This window comes from Periplaneta americana, chromosome 3 (assembly GCF_040183065.1).
Source record: "Periplaneta americana isolate PAMFEO1 chromosome 3, P.americana_PAMFEO1_priV1, whole genome shotgun sequence".
Classification (NCBI taxonomy): Eukaryota; Metazoa; Arthropoda; class Insecta; order Blattodea; family Blattidae; genus Periplaneta; species Periplaneta americana.
In genome coordinates this window covers 55,106,366-55,127,309 of record NC_091119.1, presented here as the reverse complement: position 1 = coordinate 55,127,309, position 20,944 = coordinate 55,106,366, and the positions used below count along the sequence as shown (strand labels likewise).

The 20,944-nt window shown below is 35.2% G+C and overlaps 1 protein-coding gene across 4 annotated transcripts in view; it reads left to right on the top strand.

Annotated features, from left to right (window-relative positions):
• LOC138696050 (sodium-dependent noradrenaline transporter-like) overlaps positions 1–20,944 on the top strand; it is a 138,714-nt gene that overhangs the window by 92,830 nt on the left and 24,940 nt on the right. For all 4 annotated transcript variants that reach the window (XM_069820553.1, XM_069820555.1, XM_069820551.1 and 1 more), the window contains 3 exons: positions 2,601–2,739; positions 9,036–9,170; positions 11,787–12,018. In XM_069820553.1, coding sequence (XP_069676654.1) covers positions 2,601–2,739; positions 9,036–9,170; positions 11,787–12,018 — 506 coding nt within the window. The remainder of the gene's footprint in view (positions 1–2,600; positions 2,740–9,035; positions 9,171–11,786; positions 12,019–20,944) is intronic.

Genomic DNA, 20,944 nt, shown 5'->3' with positions numbered 1-20,944 from the left:
ATTTCAGCTGTCTTACTATAGAAAGGAAAATATTCACTTTTCTCCCATTGCCATTACATCTGCTATTTTATTCCTCGAAGTTCTATGTGCAATGGCCAACCAAAGTATACGTCTTTTTAATAACTTAGTGTATTATGATATTTCTATTTTTTTATTATTCTTTAGAATTGTTTTTGTTTGCAAGGCCGCTTCCGAGCTTGTTAGTCTTATAGCAGTAATATTATTGAATAGATGTGGCCTTTGTATCATAGAAATAAGAAAGAATTCTCCATCTTCCAAGTTCCATACATTTTACTTTAAAGAGCTTAGAATGGACATTGCATCAGCTCATAAAAATTACTTCATACAAAAAGTTACCTGCATTGGTAATAAAATAATAAATTGCTTCGAGTTTCCATATGCGCACATTTTAAGTTAAATCCAAAATGTTTTACCCTCAGGTTGTACGTTTTTCTCGTATTCTTACGTTTTCTGGATGCTAATATGGCCTTACGTTTTTTATTCTCCTGTACAGCACTTTCTTCCTTTATTTCGAATTTAGCGCTGAGTAATAGTAAAACACTTACTTACTTACTTACTTACTTACTTACAAATGAGTTTTAAGGAACCCGAAGGTTCATTGCCTCCCTCACATAAGCCCGCCATCGGTCCCTATCCTGTGCAAGATTAATCCAGTCTCTATCATCATATCCCACCTCCCTCAAATCCATTTTAATATTATCCTCCCATCTACGTCTCGGCCTCCCTAAAGATCCCTACAATAGTAAAACACAGTATAACAATTTCACTGACTGTATTGCTAAAGATGATGGTGTTGTGTCTAAATAGGTCATATTCTTTACATTGGTGCTTCAGCAGAAAGTGCCAAATATTTCCCGTCTCAGATGTTTCATACTGAGCATATTTTGATCGAATGCATTAGTGGAATGAGTGTTTTCCATCATGAACAAATGAAGTGTACAGTTCCAAAACCCTCTAAATCCACTTTTTCAACAAAACTATTTGTCATCTCTTCACAGCAAAGATTAATAGACTCTATTGACCCATAGTGAAAAAGTTAATCTGAAAAACAGTTACATTACTTTCTGATATCCTCTGAATACCTAGTCATCTCAGAATAAAAATAAAAGCAGTAAAGGGTTTTTTTTGTTTTTTTTTTTGTTTGTTTGTTTGTTTGTTTGTTTTTTTTTTTTTCCTGAAAAATTTATATGAATCGATTTAGAGGGTTTTGGAACTATATGCCTCAAATGGACTGATGTGTGGAACAGATGCTCAGTAGAACTGATAAATTCAGAGCTTCAAATTGTTATAAATTTTGACATGTCCTCCAAAAATTTTTTTAATGTATTAAAAAATGAGAGTAAATTGCTAAATGAAGCTAAATCAGTTTCAAAATATGAAAGTATCTTTAAAAATCAGATACTAGGACACAAAAATGTGAGTGTGTTTACAATGGTTGTATGTGTTATCCTTTAATATTAATTTTTTTAATAGAAATTAAGAATGCATAAGTCACTAAAAGACTCGATAAAAAGCTTCCTTTTTTATTTTGAAAAGTTGACAACCCTAGTGCATGTTACAGTATAATTGGTCCATACCTTGTTTTCATAAGTCAAACAATATAGTAAATGTTGTGTAGGATATCTAATAGCCTCCCTACACATCCCAACTCAATAACATCTTAATTTTGACAAATCTCTATTTTATGTTCTTAGTAATTATTACAAAGAATTAGGTATTTTCCTTCCAAAGGACGATGATATGAATTCATTGTCTTGTAACTACTTACATGTTAAATAACTGTTGCAACATTTCAAGTAACTTTAATTTTTTATTGCTGCATTAGCCTTAAAATTTACCATATAGCAGATAATAAACAGGAAGTTATGAGTACATATTAATGTAATATATTTAACAAGCAACTCCTAGAATTATCTTAAACATATCTGCAACAAATAAGTAAACAAGTCTAATATGATGTAATGTAGTTAAAAAATATATCTGTTTACCAGTAGTTCTGTTACAATGCAATGGAATTTATATTTCTAAAGAGATGGTAACGAGAGTTATACATAGAAACATTGCAGAACTGTACTCTGCAACAATATAGAGGCTCCTGAAAACAACTTTGAGAGAAAATTAAGAAAAAATAAATAATCATTGACTAGACTAAATACAGAATAAGATTCTTCAACAACATATTTCCACAAAATCAGCATTAAAAATGCATCATACAGTACCATCATATATAACTCTGACACCAGAAATGATGTTACATAATTTCCCTTAATGTTCTGTCAACAAACCAAAACAAAGAACAGTGGCGAATCTTTCACTGCACTGCTGGAATTCAAGCAAATAGGGTTACACCTGAAGTCAGCTCCATTGAAATAAAATACCATATAAGAAAAGTTAAAAGTCAACTAATCAAGTGCTCTTATTATTTTCAATATGACATGGTTTTCAATGGGAGTGTTAAAGTTGTGCTACCGGTATTCCTAAAATAGAATGTTTTATTTAGGTCTATGGCAAATACAGACTGTTTTCTTACTTGTATAATATTATTTCTTATTATTAATTCTTAACTTTGTCTCTTCCAGTAAGACTGTTGTGGGCACAAGGAATGTGGAAGACTCTAATTGGATACATAACATTAATTGGACCATAGTGGCCATCCTCCTTGTGATATGGATTTGTGTATATATCTGCTTAGCCATTGACATCCGTTCTTGTAGCATGGTACCTACTATTATTTATTATTGCTTTTATTCATACTTCAAATATAAGGAACGGTTTTTTTGAGTGTATAGCCCTAATTTCTCTTGGATTTTTGGACAGAAGAAGATGAAGCTTTATTATGTTGCTTCTTTTAAATAAATTGTTTCTGGGTTTCTGTTGTACTCATTGCAACATGTAAAATGATAAATATTAGGTATTGGTACCTTAGGCTAACCAGACGTCCCCGATTTCTGGGGACAGTCCCCGATTTTGAGTTGCTGTTCCTGGGGAGAAAATTTCCCCGTTTTGTCTCCGGAATTTAATTTTGTCCCCAGAAGCTTTGATTTTGTTTCAATAAAATTTTACACATAAATATTTAAAGATTGTGGTGGAACTGCTGCAATTCATGCACATTTCTGAACACTTCTCAGTATCAGATAGAAGAACCAGCTAGCACAGTATGAGATATTCTGCACTCTTTAAGAAGAACATAGCGTCTTTATCTTTGGTCATCTTAGCATTTGCGTTGCGTGGAATCATTAGAACTGCCGCAGCATCCATTTGTAAGTAGTTCAAAAATGAGAAATTTTGTGACAAACCAACAGGTGAAAAATGGTATGATGTTTTTCAACATTTCAAGAAAAAATTCATTCCGTTTGAAAATCTTCTCAAAATAGTGTCATTAATCATGTGTCTTCCAGACAGTAATACATCAGTTGAAAGACTTTTCTCCACAGTGAACTCAATCTGAACTGATAAAAAGTCAGAAAAAAAAGTTGAATTAGTTACAGCTTTGTTAGGTCTACAAGTGAAAAAAAACTTTCATTTCTCATTTGAAGAACTTAGTGTGAAGCTGTATGGGAATGAACAGATCCTTACAAAGATACATTCTTCAGACAAGTATTTGTAAAATGTGCGTGTTAGAATTCAGTGTGTACAATAGGCCTATCATGTGGAAGACTTCCATGCATGCATCAGTACTGAAAATGAATTCTTAGTAACTATAATTATCTATATACAGGAGTTACGTGTGTTTATGCATTTAATTTAAACCTTTAAGATGCTCTGTAAATTTAATGTGCAAAGTTCTATCGTTATATCTCCTGCTGCATGTATTTTCTTTAACATTTCAATGGAGAGTGACTAGGTAAGCATTTGTGGTTTTTCTTGAAATTGCCAATGTCCCCTGTTGGACCATAAAAAATCTGATCAGCCTACGGTACCTATCAACATTTCATAAATTTTGTACCGGTACATATTATAGTCTGACATTAAAAAGCTGGATAATTTATCATGCAATGAGCATGATTTGAGCTGTTCAGAGCAGAAGTGGTGTAAGTCAAAATTGGGTAATGAGGTTTAAAGTAAAAATTCTGTAAAATACAGCGCAGAGTAGCAATTAATATGTCCTTCATGCTATTCACTGACTACTAATAATTTAAATAAATTGAATATTGATTGCTACTTTGTGCTGTATTTTACACAATATTTACTTTAACCCTCATTACCCATTTTTGACTTACACCACTTCTGCTCTCAACAGCTCATTTATGAGGTTGTCAGCTTGTCAATGAAATGATACATTTTGTCTATAATTAATAGTAAAATGTGATAATTGAGTGATTGGAAATTTAAATATAGCTACAGTAATGAAAGTGTAAAACTTAGATTAGCCTATAGGCCTATGTGTTTATTACTTAAAACGCATTCTTTACATTGCAGATTATCACATTGAATTTTAATTATAATATAATTATGTCGGTTTCTTGTCTCTGATTGAGGTTCTGGATGATATGTACATCTGTTATCAGACAATATATCTCACTTGACGATATGTGTCGGAGGAACAACAGTTGTTGTATACATCTCAATTCTGATTAGTGAAATATGTTACTAGTCAGTTATGCATACAACAGAGGGAGCAAAGAAACTGGACACCCTACCCCATTATCTCCTGGCTTAGTTGCCTCATGAGTGATGCCTTATTGGTGTCACGAGATTCCAACCACTCTTCAGATGGTTCACTAATCACATACATATGCCGTTCATTTTTATGATTATATCAAATCACCAAGTGAAATTTTGTTGATTCTCTGATCTTCTTCTCCCTTTTCTCATCCTCAGTAATAATAATAATAATAATAATAATAATAATAATAATAATAGCAGCAACAACAACAACAATAATGTCAGAAACCAGTATTACAAAGCCTGGATATAACATAGGTTAGATAATATATGCGCGCACATACACTCACATATGCACAAACAAATAAACATAGCACAAATCAACGGGTCAGTTCAAAAGGGAAACAACTTAAAATGTAAAGGTTTGAGATAACTGCATTTTAAAGCTTCATGCTCCTTTGAAAATTCCAATTAATATCACTGTAATAAAATTGCAACTTACAGTAGGCCTACTGATACCTATATATGAAACGTCATTAACAGAATTTGAAATAATTTCAATGATCATTGAATTTTTCATAGCAAAATGGAACTTTAAATGCAGTTTTCTCAAAACTTTAAATTTTGAGTTGTATTGTATTGTATTTATTAAAATTTCATGTTATTCATACATTGCTTTGCAGCTAGAATATGAAACAAGTCAGAAAACTTAATACAGTATTATTATAAAGTCTTAATTTATAGTCACACTCTAGATGAAATATATACAGACGAGGTTTACAATATAGTCTACTAGTATAAAACAAATTTTTAGTATCAATTTCATGAAGCATTCTTGAACGTCATGAATTCACCTACAGGATAGAAGACGTGAGAAATTAGGTACTACTTTAACTTGATCCTAAATAATCTTGTGTTTGAGTTTCATTTTTTATATCGAGAGGGAGGCTATTAAAAATGTTTACTGCCATATAACACACTCCTTTTTGATAGCACGATAGACTTGCCGATGGAGTATGAAAGTAATTTTTTGACTGTATTTATGTTATGAACTGTTGAATTAGTTACAAAGTTTTCATGATTACATACGAGGAAGATTATTAATGAAAAAATATACTGACAAGCCATGGGCATTATTTGTATTTTTTTTTTTTTATAGTCCTACACGATTCCCTAGATTTGGCACGTACTATTATTCTAATTACTCTTTTTTGTAATAGGAATATACTGTTACTATCTGTGGCATTTCCCCAGTATATTATTCGAAAACTCATTACCGAGTGGAAGTGTTTTTAAGATATTGTTTCTTTTTGACGAGAATAAGGAGCTTACTGTTAGGGAAATATTTGGGCTAAGAGGGATGAAGTTATAGGAGAATGGAGAAAGTTACATAACGTAGAACTGTACGCATTGTATTCTTCACCTTACATAATTAGGAATATTAAATCTAGATTTTATTGTCGAAGTCAGATGCGACATTATTATGTACATTTGAAAGAAAGATTCTTAGGCAAATCTTTGGACCAGTTAGAGAAAACGGAACATGAGAAGAAGATTTATAATTTCGAACTGTACAGATTATATAATGAGCCGGACATTGTTAAATTTATAAAAATAAGAAGATTGGATTGGGCCGGGCATGTTGTGAGAATGTAAGATGATAGGGTTGCGAAGAGAGTTTTTAAATTTATTCCGATGGAAAGAAGGAAGCTTGGGAGACAGAGATTGAGATGGGAAGACTGTGTGATGGATGATATCAAGACTTTGGATGTTAGAAATTGGAGAAGTTTGGCATTGGATAGGGAGGAATGGCGAAAACTTCTGAAGAAGGCCAGGGCCCATGAAGGGCTGTCGTGCTATTGATGATGATGATGATGATGATGATGAAATCTAGATGTTTGAGATGGGCAGGGCATGTAGTACATACGGGCGAATCCAGAAAGCAGCAGCTTGGCTGCTTGGTCAACCTCGCATAGTGCAGCAGTACACTGAAAGGCAGGAAGGCAATGACTTAATGCTTTCCTCATCCGTTCACGTTACCAGTAGCAACAGTTTCTTGTACAAGGAGAAGACTGACTTAATTCTTTCTTTCTCTGATCGATAGGCCTTGATTAAATAGTTCACAATGCTAAATAAAAAAAAATGTTCAATTTTTACTTAATGTCTTTCAGCTCCAACCAAATCAATTGTTCAAATTAAGCTTCACAAAGTTGCTTATACTTTACTACTGAACAAGGCCTAAGTGTAGTTGCCAATGGAAATGTTGAAATGTCACTAATTTTCAACAATCATAAACTTCTTCTTCTTCTTCTTCTTCTTCTTCTTCTTCTTCTTCTTCACCTTCACCTTCACCTTCATCATCATCATCATCATCATCGTCGTCGTCGTCATCATCATCATCATCATCATCATCATCATCATCGACACAACAGCCCTCTTTGGACCATAGCCTTCCTTTGAAGTTCTTGCCACGCTTCACAAACTTAATAATAATAATAATAATAATAATAATAATAATAATAATAATAATAATAATAATATTTATTTGTCAGAAACCAGTGTACAAGGCCTGGATATGACATCGTCAGGTTCGATAATACACACACACGCACACATACACTCACACATGCATAAACAAACTTAGCACAAATAAATATAGACAAATAATTATAAGCAAATAAACATACATAGTCAAATAAACAAACACTGAGAGATAAACAGAGTATGCTGTAGGTTAACACATTTATATAAGGACAAAAGGTATAATTAAAATACAAAGAGACAAATTAAAATATGAAGAAAGGGTTACATTTCTAAAATACAATATTTACATCACACTCCATGAATTCATTCACTGAATAAAAAGGTCTGTTCAGCAACCATCTATGTATGCAGGACTTAAACCTATTTATTGGTAACTTTTTCGCTTCCAATGGTAACTTATTAAATATATTTATGCCATTAAAAAAGCAGGTATTTGAGCTTACACTCAATCTGCACCTTGTGTAATCTAATTTATCTTTATTTCTAGTGTTGAAGGAATGTATATCTGATCTAGTCTGATAAAGATCTATGTTGGATCTGAGGAATATCAAGGTTCTGTAAATGAATAGATTGTAAACTGTCATTACCTTTAACTCTGGAAATAGTGGTCTACATGATTCCTTGGTATTTTTATTGAATATTACCCTCAGTGCTCGTTTTTGTAATAATAAGATGCTATTGACTCCTGTTGCACTTCCCCATATATGAATTCCATAGTTAATGTGAGATTCAAACAGTGCAAAATATACCTGTCTGAGAGTTTCTGTTGAAACCAATGGCCTTAACTTCCTAAAAACAAAAATTACCCTCGACAATTTAGTACATATACTTTCTATGTGTTTGTGCCATCCTAATTTTGGATCCAAATAAAAACCTAACAGTTTAACATAAGATATTTCATTATCTAGTGTGTTGGGGAGGCCTAAGATTAGTTTCTGGGTTTTTTCTTCATTAAGCATTAACTTGTTTGAGTGAAACCATTGCTTAGCTATGTTAAGATTATTCATCTGTGACAACTTTAACTGGTTAAGATCTGAGTGAGATGTTATTAAGGTGGTATCATCTGCATACATGATTAGATCTTGAGGCAGACTGAATGGTAAATCATTTATTAATACAAGAAAGAGAAAAGGGCCTAATATGCTGCCTTGAGGAACTCCATTAGTGACAAGTCTCACATCAGAGAGCTTATTTGATATATTAACAATTTGTCTTCTATTTTTTAAATAAGATCTGATAAGGTTTAAACTCTCTCCTCTAATACCATAGTGTTGTAACTTAGCTATTAAAAGATCGTGGGATATGCAATCAAATGCTTTAGTAAGATCACACAGTGTTAAAGAGACACATTTTTTGTTTTCAAATGCTGTAATGATTTCTTTGACCAGGTATTCCAGGGCTAATACTGTAGATTTATTCTTTTGGAAACCGAACTGCCTAGGTGAGATAAGTTGGTGTTGCACGAACCATTCATTCATTTGCTTGTAGAGGAGAGATTCAATAATTTTTGAAAAACTTGGGACAAGGCTAATAGGTCTGTAGCTGGACACTGCGTTTATATCATCTCGTTTGTATATGGGTATTACTTTAGAAAGTTTCAAGCAATCTGGAAAGGAGTTTTCATGGATGCACATATTGATTAAAAGAGTTAATGGTATGACAATTAAATTCACTATTTTTTTAATGAAGAAGTTAGAGAAGCCGAAAATATCAGAGCTATGAGAGGAAGAGAGTTCAGCAACTGCTTTCATAACTTCATCTTCTGTCACACTACGCCAAGTAAATGACCTTAGTTATTAACGGGTATATATTGGTTTACTTTGTAAATGTTAGAAGCTGTACAGTATTTCTTTGCTTTCCTGCAGCTGGGGACCATTCTCGCCATTACAATGTACATCCTGATCATACCAATATTTCTTGCAACACAAAAGGGTAAAGGAGCACTGGAAGGCACAAAGAAGTTATTTACCCCACCATTCAACAAAATGAAAAATGTAGCAGTATGTATTTGTTTACATATAGTTAGATTATTTCAGCATTTTCTCAATTGACGTTATGAAATATCTTTTGTAGTTTATGAAGGTGATGTGTAGGGCCCTGTTAAATTCTCTTTGTTTTTCAGTCAAGATTTTGAGAGTGAAAAATTTATCTGTGCATATTTCACGGAATCTGTTTGTTTCTTCTCCAACAATATTTAAGTAATGTCGGGTGAATTTATTTCATGCTGTTTTATCCTAGTGAAATTGTTCTTCCGTATGTCAGTGTAAGAATTGCCAATGTATACTGTTGATTCTCACTTCGGTAATTTGTTTTGCATTATTTGATAAATGCAATAGTTAGTAAATTACATTTAACTTAATTTTAACACAGCTTAGTGATTTGACCTTACTTCAGAATTTATTTTCAACACAAAATTTGAACGGTGTATTCCCTCCTATACAGAAGTCAAATAAAAGAGCTTATTGCATATTATGATGTGCCATCCATATTCATTAGAATTCCTCGTATCCAGCAACTGTGGAACAAGCCAGTGCTGGATAACTGATTTTGCCGGATAATTGAAAAAAGCGTTTATAGGTTATGTACAGACATACTGTACTCCACAAACATTTTTTTCCATTTTGAAATTTAATAATTTTCATATAGATATTTAAAAATAAACTTTTGAAATATGTACAATATTTATTTTTAGTACTGAATATGGTAATGTACATTCATCAATATTCATCATTTATTGTAATGTCTAAAAGGGTAAAAAATACTAAACGTTTTCGTAACCTTATGACAATTTTAAATAGCACCCATGTGACGTGAAGAGCAGTGTAGCCAACATCGCAGCTATGAAGATGAAGTAGCGCTCGATGATTTGAACCTCTTTAACATATCTCTAATGTCTTCTTGTTTATATATACAGGATGTTTCCGAGGTGGTGTTACAAACTTTCAGGGATGCTGGCGAAGGGCACATGTATCAATTTGAGATAAGGAACCATGGTCCGGAAATGACTGAGTCATAAGTTATAAGCAAAAATATTTGTGTGGAAATGGATTTGTAATTTGGCACCATGTGCCCTCCTTCACTTAACTTTTGGAATAGTCGTGGAAAAATGGTATGGGCCGGATGTCTCCTACGTGGGTACTTGTACCGATACAATCTGTGAGTTTGTCTACTGTTCCCATTGGCTCATCCGTATTCGAAAATCAGGTCTGCTGTTTCCGCTCTCGTGTACTCCTCCATTTCACTAGGACTGATCGACTGGACACTGCAACTTGTACACATACACTGCTGTCTACAGACGTGCATATCAAGACCGACCATGTCCGTTACACATTACGCTATCTGCATTGCTTTAGTGTAGTTTCCTGTCCCCATCCCTCAGACAGCGCACTGAATGGAATACTATAAGTAGACAAAGTAAACAACGTCAGATGAATACAGTATGTGTAAGATGTACAGATAAATACACATAAGTAAGGTGTACAGAGGAATAAAATTATTTCATTTCCAAAGAACTATTTTTGTTTGTAACTTTCGACTCGGTCATTTCCGGACCAGGGTTCCTTATCTCAAATTGATATATGTGCCCTTCGCCATCATCCCTGAAAGTTTGTAACACCACCTCGGAAACACTCTGTATATTGGAGTGCAAGAGGTCAAATGACTTTATTGTCAAACGCCTGGCATTAGAAAACAACAACAACTATCTATTACTCGAATGAAACTTTTACGCACTGTAGGAACAGAGAATTTTACACTTTCCTATTTAGACTCTTCCAACACCCCTTCAAACGGGCGAGTTCAAGTGGTAAATTTAAAGATAGCGTCCCTGAAAATTGTTTGCAAGGCCCAAGTAACAGCTTACCGATCTCCAGAAACATAACGGGGTTTTCTGTCTATATTTTCACGCGTGAACAATGTAAAGAGTAAACAATATGCGGCATGTGCGATCCACGAAAACCACTCACATCTTCGAGTCTCTGGTTGGCGAGTTGGTATAGCACTGGCCTTCTATGTCCAAGGTTGCGGGTTCGATCCCGGGCCAGGTCGATGGCATTTAAGTGTGCTTAAATGCGACAGGCTTATGTCAGTAGATTTACTGGCATGTAAAAGAACTCCTGCGGGACAAAATTCCAACACATCCGGCGATGCTGATATAACCTCTACAGTTGCGAGTGTCGTTAAATAAAACATAATTTTTTTTTCTTCGACTCTTCTCTTTTGCATGAATGACTTTTTTTTTGGCCTAGTCAAAAGTGCTGTTGTTTTGGTATTGCCAGTTATTTGGGTGCTGGATACGAGGAATTTTACTGTATTAACTCTATAATATTTTACTTCCATAACGATCCACTCTGTGAAATATTGTGCATAAATTTAATTACCTGTATCTTGGTTTGAAAATCTGTAACACTTTCATATAACTTCCATCATATGTAACTGAATGTATTTTTTATTCTGTTTTATCAGCTAGTACAGTCTTGTTTCTTACACACTGTTGTCCCTAAAAGGTCATTGCTTTAGATTTTGTGTAAGTTTGTAGAAGAGAATGTACAACTCCTTTCAAACCCATGTATAGACTACAAGACTTAATACTTCAAAATTTGTTTTGTCACTTCCAGCTGTGGAGTGATGCATTGGAACAAGTATTTTTCTCGTTGGCATTGGCTACAGGCCCTGCCATCTCCTTCGGATCTTATTCACAGTTCATGCATCCTGTGTATGGGAACTGCATATGTATTTGTTGCATGGTGCTGGTTATGTCTACTGTAATGGCCACCATAACTTTCAACTCGCTTGGCATCCTGGCAACTTATACTGAGAGTAAAAACTTAAGCACAATAATCAAAAAGGGTAAGATCAAAGAGTTATAGTTACACTACGAAACTTCATGTGCTGAAAATATGCATGCAGTTATGCATTAAAAACTGTTTAGAAGTTTATTTGGTTTAATAATGTGATGTGAATGAATAGTACATTATGCAACGAGCCTATAATGATAGTAATTAAGACGCATGTATGTTTGTTTATGAAACGAGCACAAGCGAGTTTCATAATTTTCATACGAGCGTCTTAATTACCATTATAGGCAAGTTTCATACGAATTTTTATGCTCGACCATATTTCTAACTTTAAATTATTCAGGAGTAAACATTTTATTTGTATCTGACAGAAGATCGGAAGTGACCTTGTTCATAGCTCTTGAATTGTGAGATGTGCGCAGACGCGAAAGTATTGATTTTTTTTCCGAGGAACAATAATGTCATTTACCTTGATGTAATGCAGAGAATGTATAACCTGGAAATTGATTTAGAATTGAAAAACGAGATAACAAATTGAATTTATTTGAATATTATTTACAATTAACGCTAATTATTATAGTAACAAAACATAACCTGCGACAGTATTAGATTTCCAGCCTCCGTGACGTTTCCCTCGTCTTTCGATTGCATATCCGAGAATAATCGAAAACCTGAACTTTAATGAATAGGTGTACTTTAATGACATGCATTAAAGGACTGCTACCAGGTGTATAATTACTACATTTCGGCATGGTCGAGCATAAAATAATTTAAAGTAATCATCATTTTTATAAAAAGTTTTTCTACAAATAAAAAGGTCCCTCGAATAATGTGTGTATGTGTGTATCCAATGCCTACCCACTTCACTTGCGTGATTCGGGTTCTGCATATATTGCGGATAGATGGCAGGACTGTGACCCATTTTCTAGTTGTACACCACTTCGGTGGGCCACACTATACATGATGTTTATCTGTGAAGAGTTATGTCGTGTACTAGGGTGAGTGTATGTGTAAGTGTTCGTGTAAGCGTTGTGTCTGGAATGAGCGATGATGATGAAGATGAGGAAGGGAGAAGGGGAAACTCGGTGCCGGCATGTAGCCTACTCCTGTCAAATAGCACCAAGGGGGCTGCCAGGCTTAACTTCCCCATCCGACGGACGAATCACTATAAACAGTGACATATGCGGAGAGATTTGGGATTTAACCCAGGCATATTGGTGCACAATCTAGTGATTAGAAGTAGATCTCTCCTAGTCCCGAGGCAGAAATTTTACATGGAAATTTCTGACCCCACCGGGAATCGAACCCAGGCCGGCTAGTCTGGAGGCAGACACGCTACCACAGAGCTAACTTGGCGGACCCTCGAATAATGTTGTAAGCACCACTTAGCGAATTGTTTGGAAGTCAAGAAAAACTGTCACATCATCACATTAAAAAAATTAAAATAAATATTCTCGGTCATCATAACCACAATGTATTTTAGAACACAAACACATTGTAATATCTCCAAAATAAACATAATATAAAGAAATAAATAGATTTCAACATGAATTTAATGGAATAATGTTGCATATCCATGCATACATGTCATTACAGTGGAATACAAGTTGTGAATGGACTTGAATAATGATGTCCACACCTCTGGAGTAACGGTCAGCGCGTCTGGCAGCGAAACCAGGTGGCCCGGGTTCGATTCCCGGTCGGGGCAAGTTACCTGGTTGAGGTTTTTTCCGGGGTTTTCCCTCAACCCAATTGAGCAAATGCTGGGTAACTTCGGTGCTGGACCCCAGATTCATTTCACCGGCATTGTCACCTTCATCTCATTCAGACGCTAAATAACCGAAGATGTTGATAAAGCGTCGTAAAATAAATCTACAATCCTACAATCCTTGAATAATGGCATTATTACTTAGAAACATCCATAATATTAGTACACCATAACATTAACTAAGTGTCACTCACAGAATATGAATAATTGCTGTTGAAATAAAAAATATCTTCCATTGGGAAACATTACTCTGCAAGGATTTAGCACCTTCATCTTGAATATAATCCACCATCGAGACTATCTTTTACCAGTGAGATTGGTAGGGGACGGACACACAATGTACTTAGCTGGTCAGGTGTGGGAAGGCAAGATGCCATATTACTTCCTCTGTTTGATTTCTTGATGGAATAAGTCATCCAGGATTGCAGAACATTGTGACACTCATGTGCGTATAGAAGTAGGGATCATCATGAGAAATTTGGAGCCAAATTACTTTTGTGATTTTCAATTCCAAATAGCATTTAATAGAGTTTTCTACTGGACTTAGGTCTTTAAACTGTTTTTGTGTCATTTAATGCATTGTGGATTGCTTGGACTAGCCTGAATAATAAATGTAACACAGTTCAATGGAACAGTGCCTCTTGGACACTGCTTCTTCTACACTTCTTCGTTTTATTGGTTTCATTTTCATGCGTTTTTTTTTTTTTTGCAAGGAATGCTGTTTGTTCATCGTGTGACATTTTATAGAATGCTAAGAAAGCACATTCTTCTTGTATTGGTGTGAGGGTCTGACACTGTAGTGTTTCTGGTTTGCACTTACACACCTGAGCCTAAAATCATAACATACCAAGGTTCCAGAGTAGAGATCAGATATTCTGACTCATTGAAAGGGTCAAACCTATTCTAAACTAATAAACATAGGTAATCGATATCAGCAGCCTACTGTAATCCAGTGGCGGCTCCTGCTTATTTCTTAAGAGGAGGAAAGAAGGTAACAGGACGAAATGACACCTTCTTGAATGAAACATGCTACAAATTAGCCAACATGCACACATGTAAGACCAGGTAGTGTTGGGGTTGGCCTTCCCTTCTGTATAGCAATAATCTGTTCTTGTAAACTGAGTTTCCTAAATTGTCCATAATATAATGTTTTCACTTCCATTCATTGTTGAATAATTGCACAAATTAACAATTACAAGGAAATTCACATCGCAGCATTTTTCGAGCACACTACAGCATCACACGTGTTGGAAGAGACTGTAGCAACTAACACGTAATCGGAACCACGGAAATGGGAATGGGAAATAATCTGAGGAAAGCGAGAATACTGCACCCACCCACGTGATCTGTGTTGCCACATATACATTTTACAAGTTCAGTATCACATGCTTTTGAAGAATGTCAGTTCTTGTAAAGTCGTACTACCATTATTGTTCAAAGTTGCCAGTGCCCAATTTTTTATGTTAAAAATAATGTAGTTTGGAGTACCTACTTACTTTCAATTTCAAATATATTTGTACAAAACTGACAACTTGGCTGTTGCCTTGTCTAGTACACAATGAACGGAAGTGAATTTCAGGGACCAAAAAGATCTGCGATACTAACGTAGAACTACTTGTTTGTTTTATATAAACCCGACTTTAACTTTCAAATATCCTTGAAAGTTTCAAACCATGAATAGTAGCCTATATAAAGTGCAATGAATAGCCTAATTTTTTTATTTATAATTTTTAAAAAAGGTTTATATGGTGTCTTTCATAGCGTTGCGTTAAAACTGTTTTATTGTGCCTCCTCCTAGTTGTGTTACAGTCAGGTTGAATGCAAGATCGTTAGATGGCAGCGGTAGCGAGCTTGCTGCACGACCAGTTGGTTTCTATTTCCCGCCCATGCGCTGATTCAGAGGAGGATCTCCTCCCTCTCCATTCATTTACTCGCTTTAAGACTCTACTTCTTTCTCTGGCCACTAGAGCGCTGTTGTCTATGTGTGCTAACTGCGGTAAAGGAGGAATGGATTGGCTTTCCTCCACACAAACAATCTCGCATTTTTCTCACAGTTTTCTAGCAGCACATGAGCGCGCATCGTTTAAAACTCGATCAACAGAGGTTTTCTTATAGCTGTGAACTTAAAAATTATCGAATCTTCCTTGAATTTCAAGGCACATATTTTATTTGCTATTTACTTTCAAAAGAAGAAAAATGTGAGGAGGACGTTCCTCCCTTCCCTCCCACGAGGAACCGCCACTGCTGTAATCCCTGTTTTTTCACGTTAGTACAGTTGGCAGAATAACTACGGTAGTAAAACTTATTTCGAAAATGACGCATGAGTGTCTATAACTGATAAATAATGATATCAGGACTAATGCTACACATATTTGCCAACATACATCGCGTGATATATTTTTAAAATTAATATGCCTAGGTGAAGTGCTATTGAAATAAGAGAAGTAGGGATATCCAACGTTATTCCACTTACCAAATTAGTTGTTGATTTCTCATCTCGAACAACTCTACTTCTTCTTGTATATGATTTTTCACAACCCTTCAGTATCTTCCTTTTATTATCCTAACATTCGTTATCATTTGCTTCTCTTCTTCTACCTTTGTTTAACTTACGAAGTATGCCTGGAGACAGTGATGTAGAAGGACATCAGTCATCTTTACGTAGATTCTTCTAGCAACAGTGCATACTACTGTACAGCTGTCAAAAGAAAAAGTGGCTGCTCTCCTGAAACAAAGTTCCCTTTGGGTATCTTCGCTACAATTCGGAGACAGGCGATGTTACATGTTGTTGGACCACGTTGCCTGATATCTACAGTTATAATTGAAGTATACTGTGTGTTATTCGATAGCATAATGGTAGCGTTCAGGCCTCTTATTCATGAGGTCCTGCGTTCGTCTACAACCACGTGCTTTTTATGTCCTTTTTTGTTCTGTTTTTGAGAGAGACAAACTAGACATAATGACTCCTTTCTCTTTTATGTTTATTTTAGTAATTAACATCAGGTTCATTAATATATTATGCCATGACTTTATCATTATCATTATGATATTGTGGCTGCAAATGGAAAGAAAAAAGATTTTATTCTCAATAAAATATCTTTCGTGGCATAAACATAACAAATTTACTGGCGTCGGCCTTAAAACATTCAAACAATTAAGCGTTCAAAAAACAAAACAAAAAGCCACAATTCAATATTTAGTCTATCTTCCTCTTATCTCGATCATCTTGCAGTCGAGTGGGCATGGAATTGACTAGTCTTTGCAAATAGCGACTGTTCTTAGACACGATATTCCAGGCATTCTGAACATACACACATAAATGTTCTGTCCATGGGCAGGTCTTTCATTGCAAACCCAGCAATCTCCAATCTTTCCTATTTTCTGCCTTCCTCTTAGTCTCCGCATATGATCCACATATCCTAATGTCGTCTATTATTGTTTTCAACCAGAGACCCAACCAATTCCTTTTTCTCTTTCTAATCAGTTTCAGCATCATTCTTTCTTCACTCACTTTTTCAAACACAATTTTATTTCTTATTCTGTCTGTCCACTTTACACGCACCGTTCTTCTCCACATCCACATTTCAAATGCTTCAATTCGTTTCTCTTCATTTCGTCGTAATGTCCATGTTCTTTCCCCATACAATGCCACACTCCACACAAAGCACTTCACTAGTCTCTTCCTTAGTTCTTTTTCCAGAGGTCCGCAGAAGATCCTTCTTCTTCTATTAAAAGCTTCCTTTGTTCATGTTTGCAGTTTTCTTGGGAAGGATAGGCCTAAATGCGGTAACATCCCGTTGCTTTCCGCACACCACTATCTCTTTCGCATCTTATTAAATTTCAGGGGGCCCAAGCGTGGAGATGAGGAAAGTGGATTTGACTAATTGGGCCCTCCGGACTTCACCGAAAGTCACGGCAAGGGTTAAATATTAATTCTATCAGGATGTTTGACCCGGTCAGAGACCGGGAAATCTCAATTAGCCTTTGCCCCCCGCATTCTGGACTAGCTTCTACGAATCATCAGAAAATCTTCGAGTGTGATTGGGCCAATTTTTCCGAAAATGTTTCCACACTTTTGCTCTCGTAGCTCAGCGGACGAACGTCGGAATTTAGATGTCAACGTCTCAGGTTCAATTCCTCGTTACTCCTTTTCATTTTATTGTGGTTCAAGATAGTATAATGTAATAATACAAAAATAAAAACTAATACCAGTATTATGCAACTGGATTTTTCCAAACCTAATATTAAATTTATGTTATTTATATCGCTAAAGAACAATTACAATATAAATAACTTGAATATTATTTATACAGTATCACTAAACAACGATAACAGAATATAAATGATAAATATCGGTTTGTTTAATTAATTAATTTATTTTATTTTATTTTATTGAGTTATTTAACGACGCTGTATCAACATCTAGGTTATTTAGCGTCTGAATGAAATGAAGGTGATAATGCCGGTGAAATGAGTCCGGGGTCCAGCACCGAAAGTTACCCAGCATTTGCTCGTATTGGGTTGAGGGAAAACCCCGGAAAAAACCTCAACCAGGTAACTTGCCCCGACCGGGACTCGAACCCGGGCCACCTGGTTTCGCGGCCAGACGCGCTGACTGTTATTGCACAGGTGTGGACTTGTTTAATTAATATATTACGAAAGAACAATAACAATATAAATAAATAACTTGAATATTGTTTTATAATGCTAATGAAGGAAAACAGAATATTAATAATAACTTGAATATTATTTAAATCGCTAAAGAACAATAACAATATAAAAAACGTGAATATTATTCATATCGGAATTTCACAGATTTATTACAGATGTATTTAAGAAATTGTAGAAGAATAGTAATTAGTAACAGTGTCCTATTTATTCTTCTTGGAGCCAAATTTGTAACTTTTAAAAGTATGGTTACTATATGTTGAAGTGTATGTGTTGTAACGGATGCTTGATTTGTTATGTATGTGAGTCAGTTATGGGATGCTTGATGTCGTCGCAATGTCGTAATTATAGTTTGATTGTGTTTGTGTGACTATTGTGTATTAATTTGTGATGTATGGTACGGAAAGCTGCATATTTGTGTTATAGAAGTGTTACGTATGTGTGTTGTTAATGTTTTTGTATGTTTCAAATTGATACCTGATATTGTTTTGCAATCGCAATGCCTAATTTACGGATTGTTTATGTTTTGTTTACATCGCGTAAGCTAATTTAATTTTCTTTTCCATTTCTCTTTATGCTTATCTTTTTTGTGTATAAAACTATAGCCCTAACATATATATGTAAAATAGGGCTAACCCCCATTGGAGATACAATAATAATTATTATTCATATCGTTATAATACATAACAGAATACAAATGATGACCTGAATTTTATTCATATCTCTAAAGAACGATAACAAAATATAAATAACGTGATATCCATAAAGAACGATAACTGGATATAAATGATAATTTGAATATCATTTACATCGCTAAAGAACGATTAAAAAATAAAATGGAAACTTGAAGAAGGCCCGAACCCACGACCTTTGAATCATTAAACAAGCACTCTACCGCTGGTCTACGAGGCGCAGATATGGAATACTTTCATAGTTCCGGAACTGCTTGTACAAGCACATGCATCGTGTAACATCGCCGCGACCCGAAGTGGACTTTGAAAATATTCGCTCTTCACGAGTGCGGCCACTTTTTTTTTTTTGACAGCTGTACATTATTACTGTGCATATTACTGTGGAATACCGACCACCAAGTCACTCAACTGAGTGCGCTCCTGGTATAATTGCAGTTGACTTAATATAAAATGTCAACATACATGCCCAACTTGGAGTCAGGCCAAAAGGGGAAAAACACTTGAGGAGAGGGGTTCGATCCGGTCCTGTTGATTGAACTTTGGCGTAGTTCAATGGTAGGAGCGCTTGGTACGTAGAACCAAGGACCTGGGTTCTATCCCCGGTGCTGGAGCGAATTTTTCTCCTCTAATATTAATTGTTACCATAACAGATGTATTCTGTAGGACCAAAAATAATCATCTTTACGTAGATTTAAATGTATTGCCTGCTTTTGAAGAAATTTGAGACGCATCAAAAAATCTCTGTTCTTTTTATGCAATCACATATTTACTAAGCTACATTAAACATTTTCATTACTGATATAATGAATTTAACAAGAAGGATGCTGAATAGCATTATGATAATATAAAGCATTATTTCATTTAAAGAATTGTTTATTTAAAAATTATGTTTCCTTATTTAAATGTTCAAATACTTCCTGCTTTTCGTGCTATCTGAAATAAAAACAAATGGTAACCTTCTTAGATAAGCTGTTTTTGGGTATCAGACTTTAAAAGTTGATGTAATTGTAGTGCAACAATTTCGAGTGCTTGCAACTGACCGAGAAAACATTTCAACTGATCAGTTATAAATTTTTTACTGCATGCGCTTACTTACTTTTACTTTTACAGGCGTTTCCACTTTCAGCGGTTGCCTTTTATTCCCCTTTTCCATTGTTGTCGGTCATCCCAACATTCATTTTCCAACCCTCTAGCCTCCATGGCCCCAGCAACTCCTCCTCTCCATGTAAGTCGAGGTCGTCCCTTTCTTCTCCTCCCTGGGGGTGACCAATTCAAAATTTTTTTAGGCCATCGTTCCTCAGGCATCCTCTGAACATGTCCAAACCACTGAAGCCTTTGACATTCCAAACGGTCGATCACATCTTCTTGTATGTTCCACTTTTCCAAAATCGTGTCATTTCTGACCCTCTGGAGACGGGATATGCATAGACTCCTTCTTAGTCCATCCATTTCCACAGATCTAACACGATCTTTTTGTCTTTCTGTCAGAGTCCAGCTCTCCCCTCCATAAGTCAAGATACTCTCTACAATTACATCAAGTATCATTTTCTTTGTCTCCATTCTAACATCCCTATTCCAAAGCACACCATTAAGTTGTTTTATGCTCGACCATGCCGAAATGTAGTAATTATACACCTGGTAGTAGCCCTTTAATGTACCTCATTAAAGTACACCTGTTCATTATAATTCAGTTGTTCAGCCAATGAGAAATCACCATTGTACCATTATAAAACCGCAAGTATCGATTATTCTCGGATATGCAATCGAAAGACAATTAGCGAAAAGCCACAGAGGCCGGAAATCCAATACTGTCGCAGAAGGTTATATTCTGTTACTATAATAATTAGCGT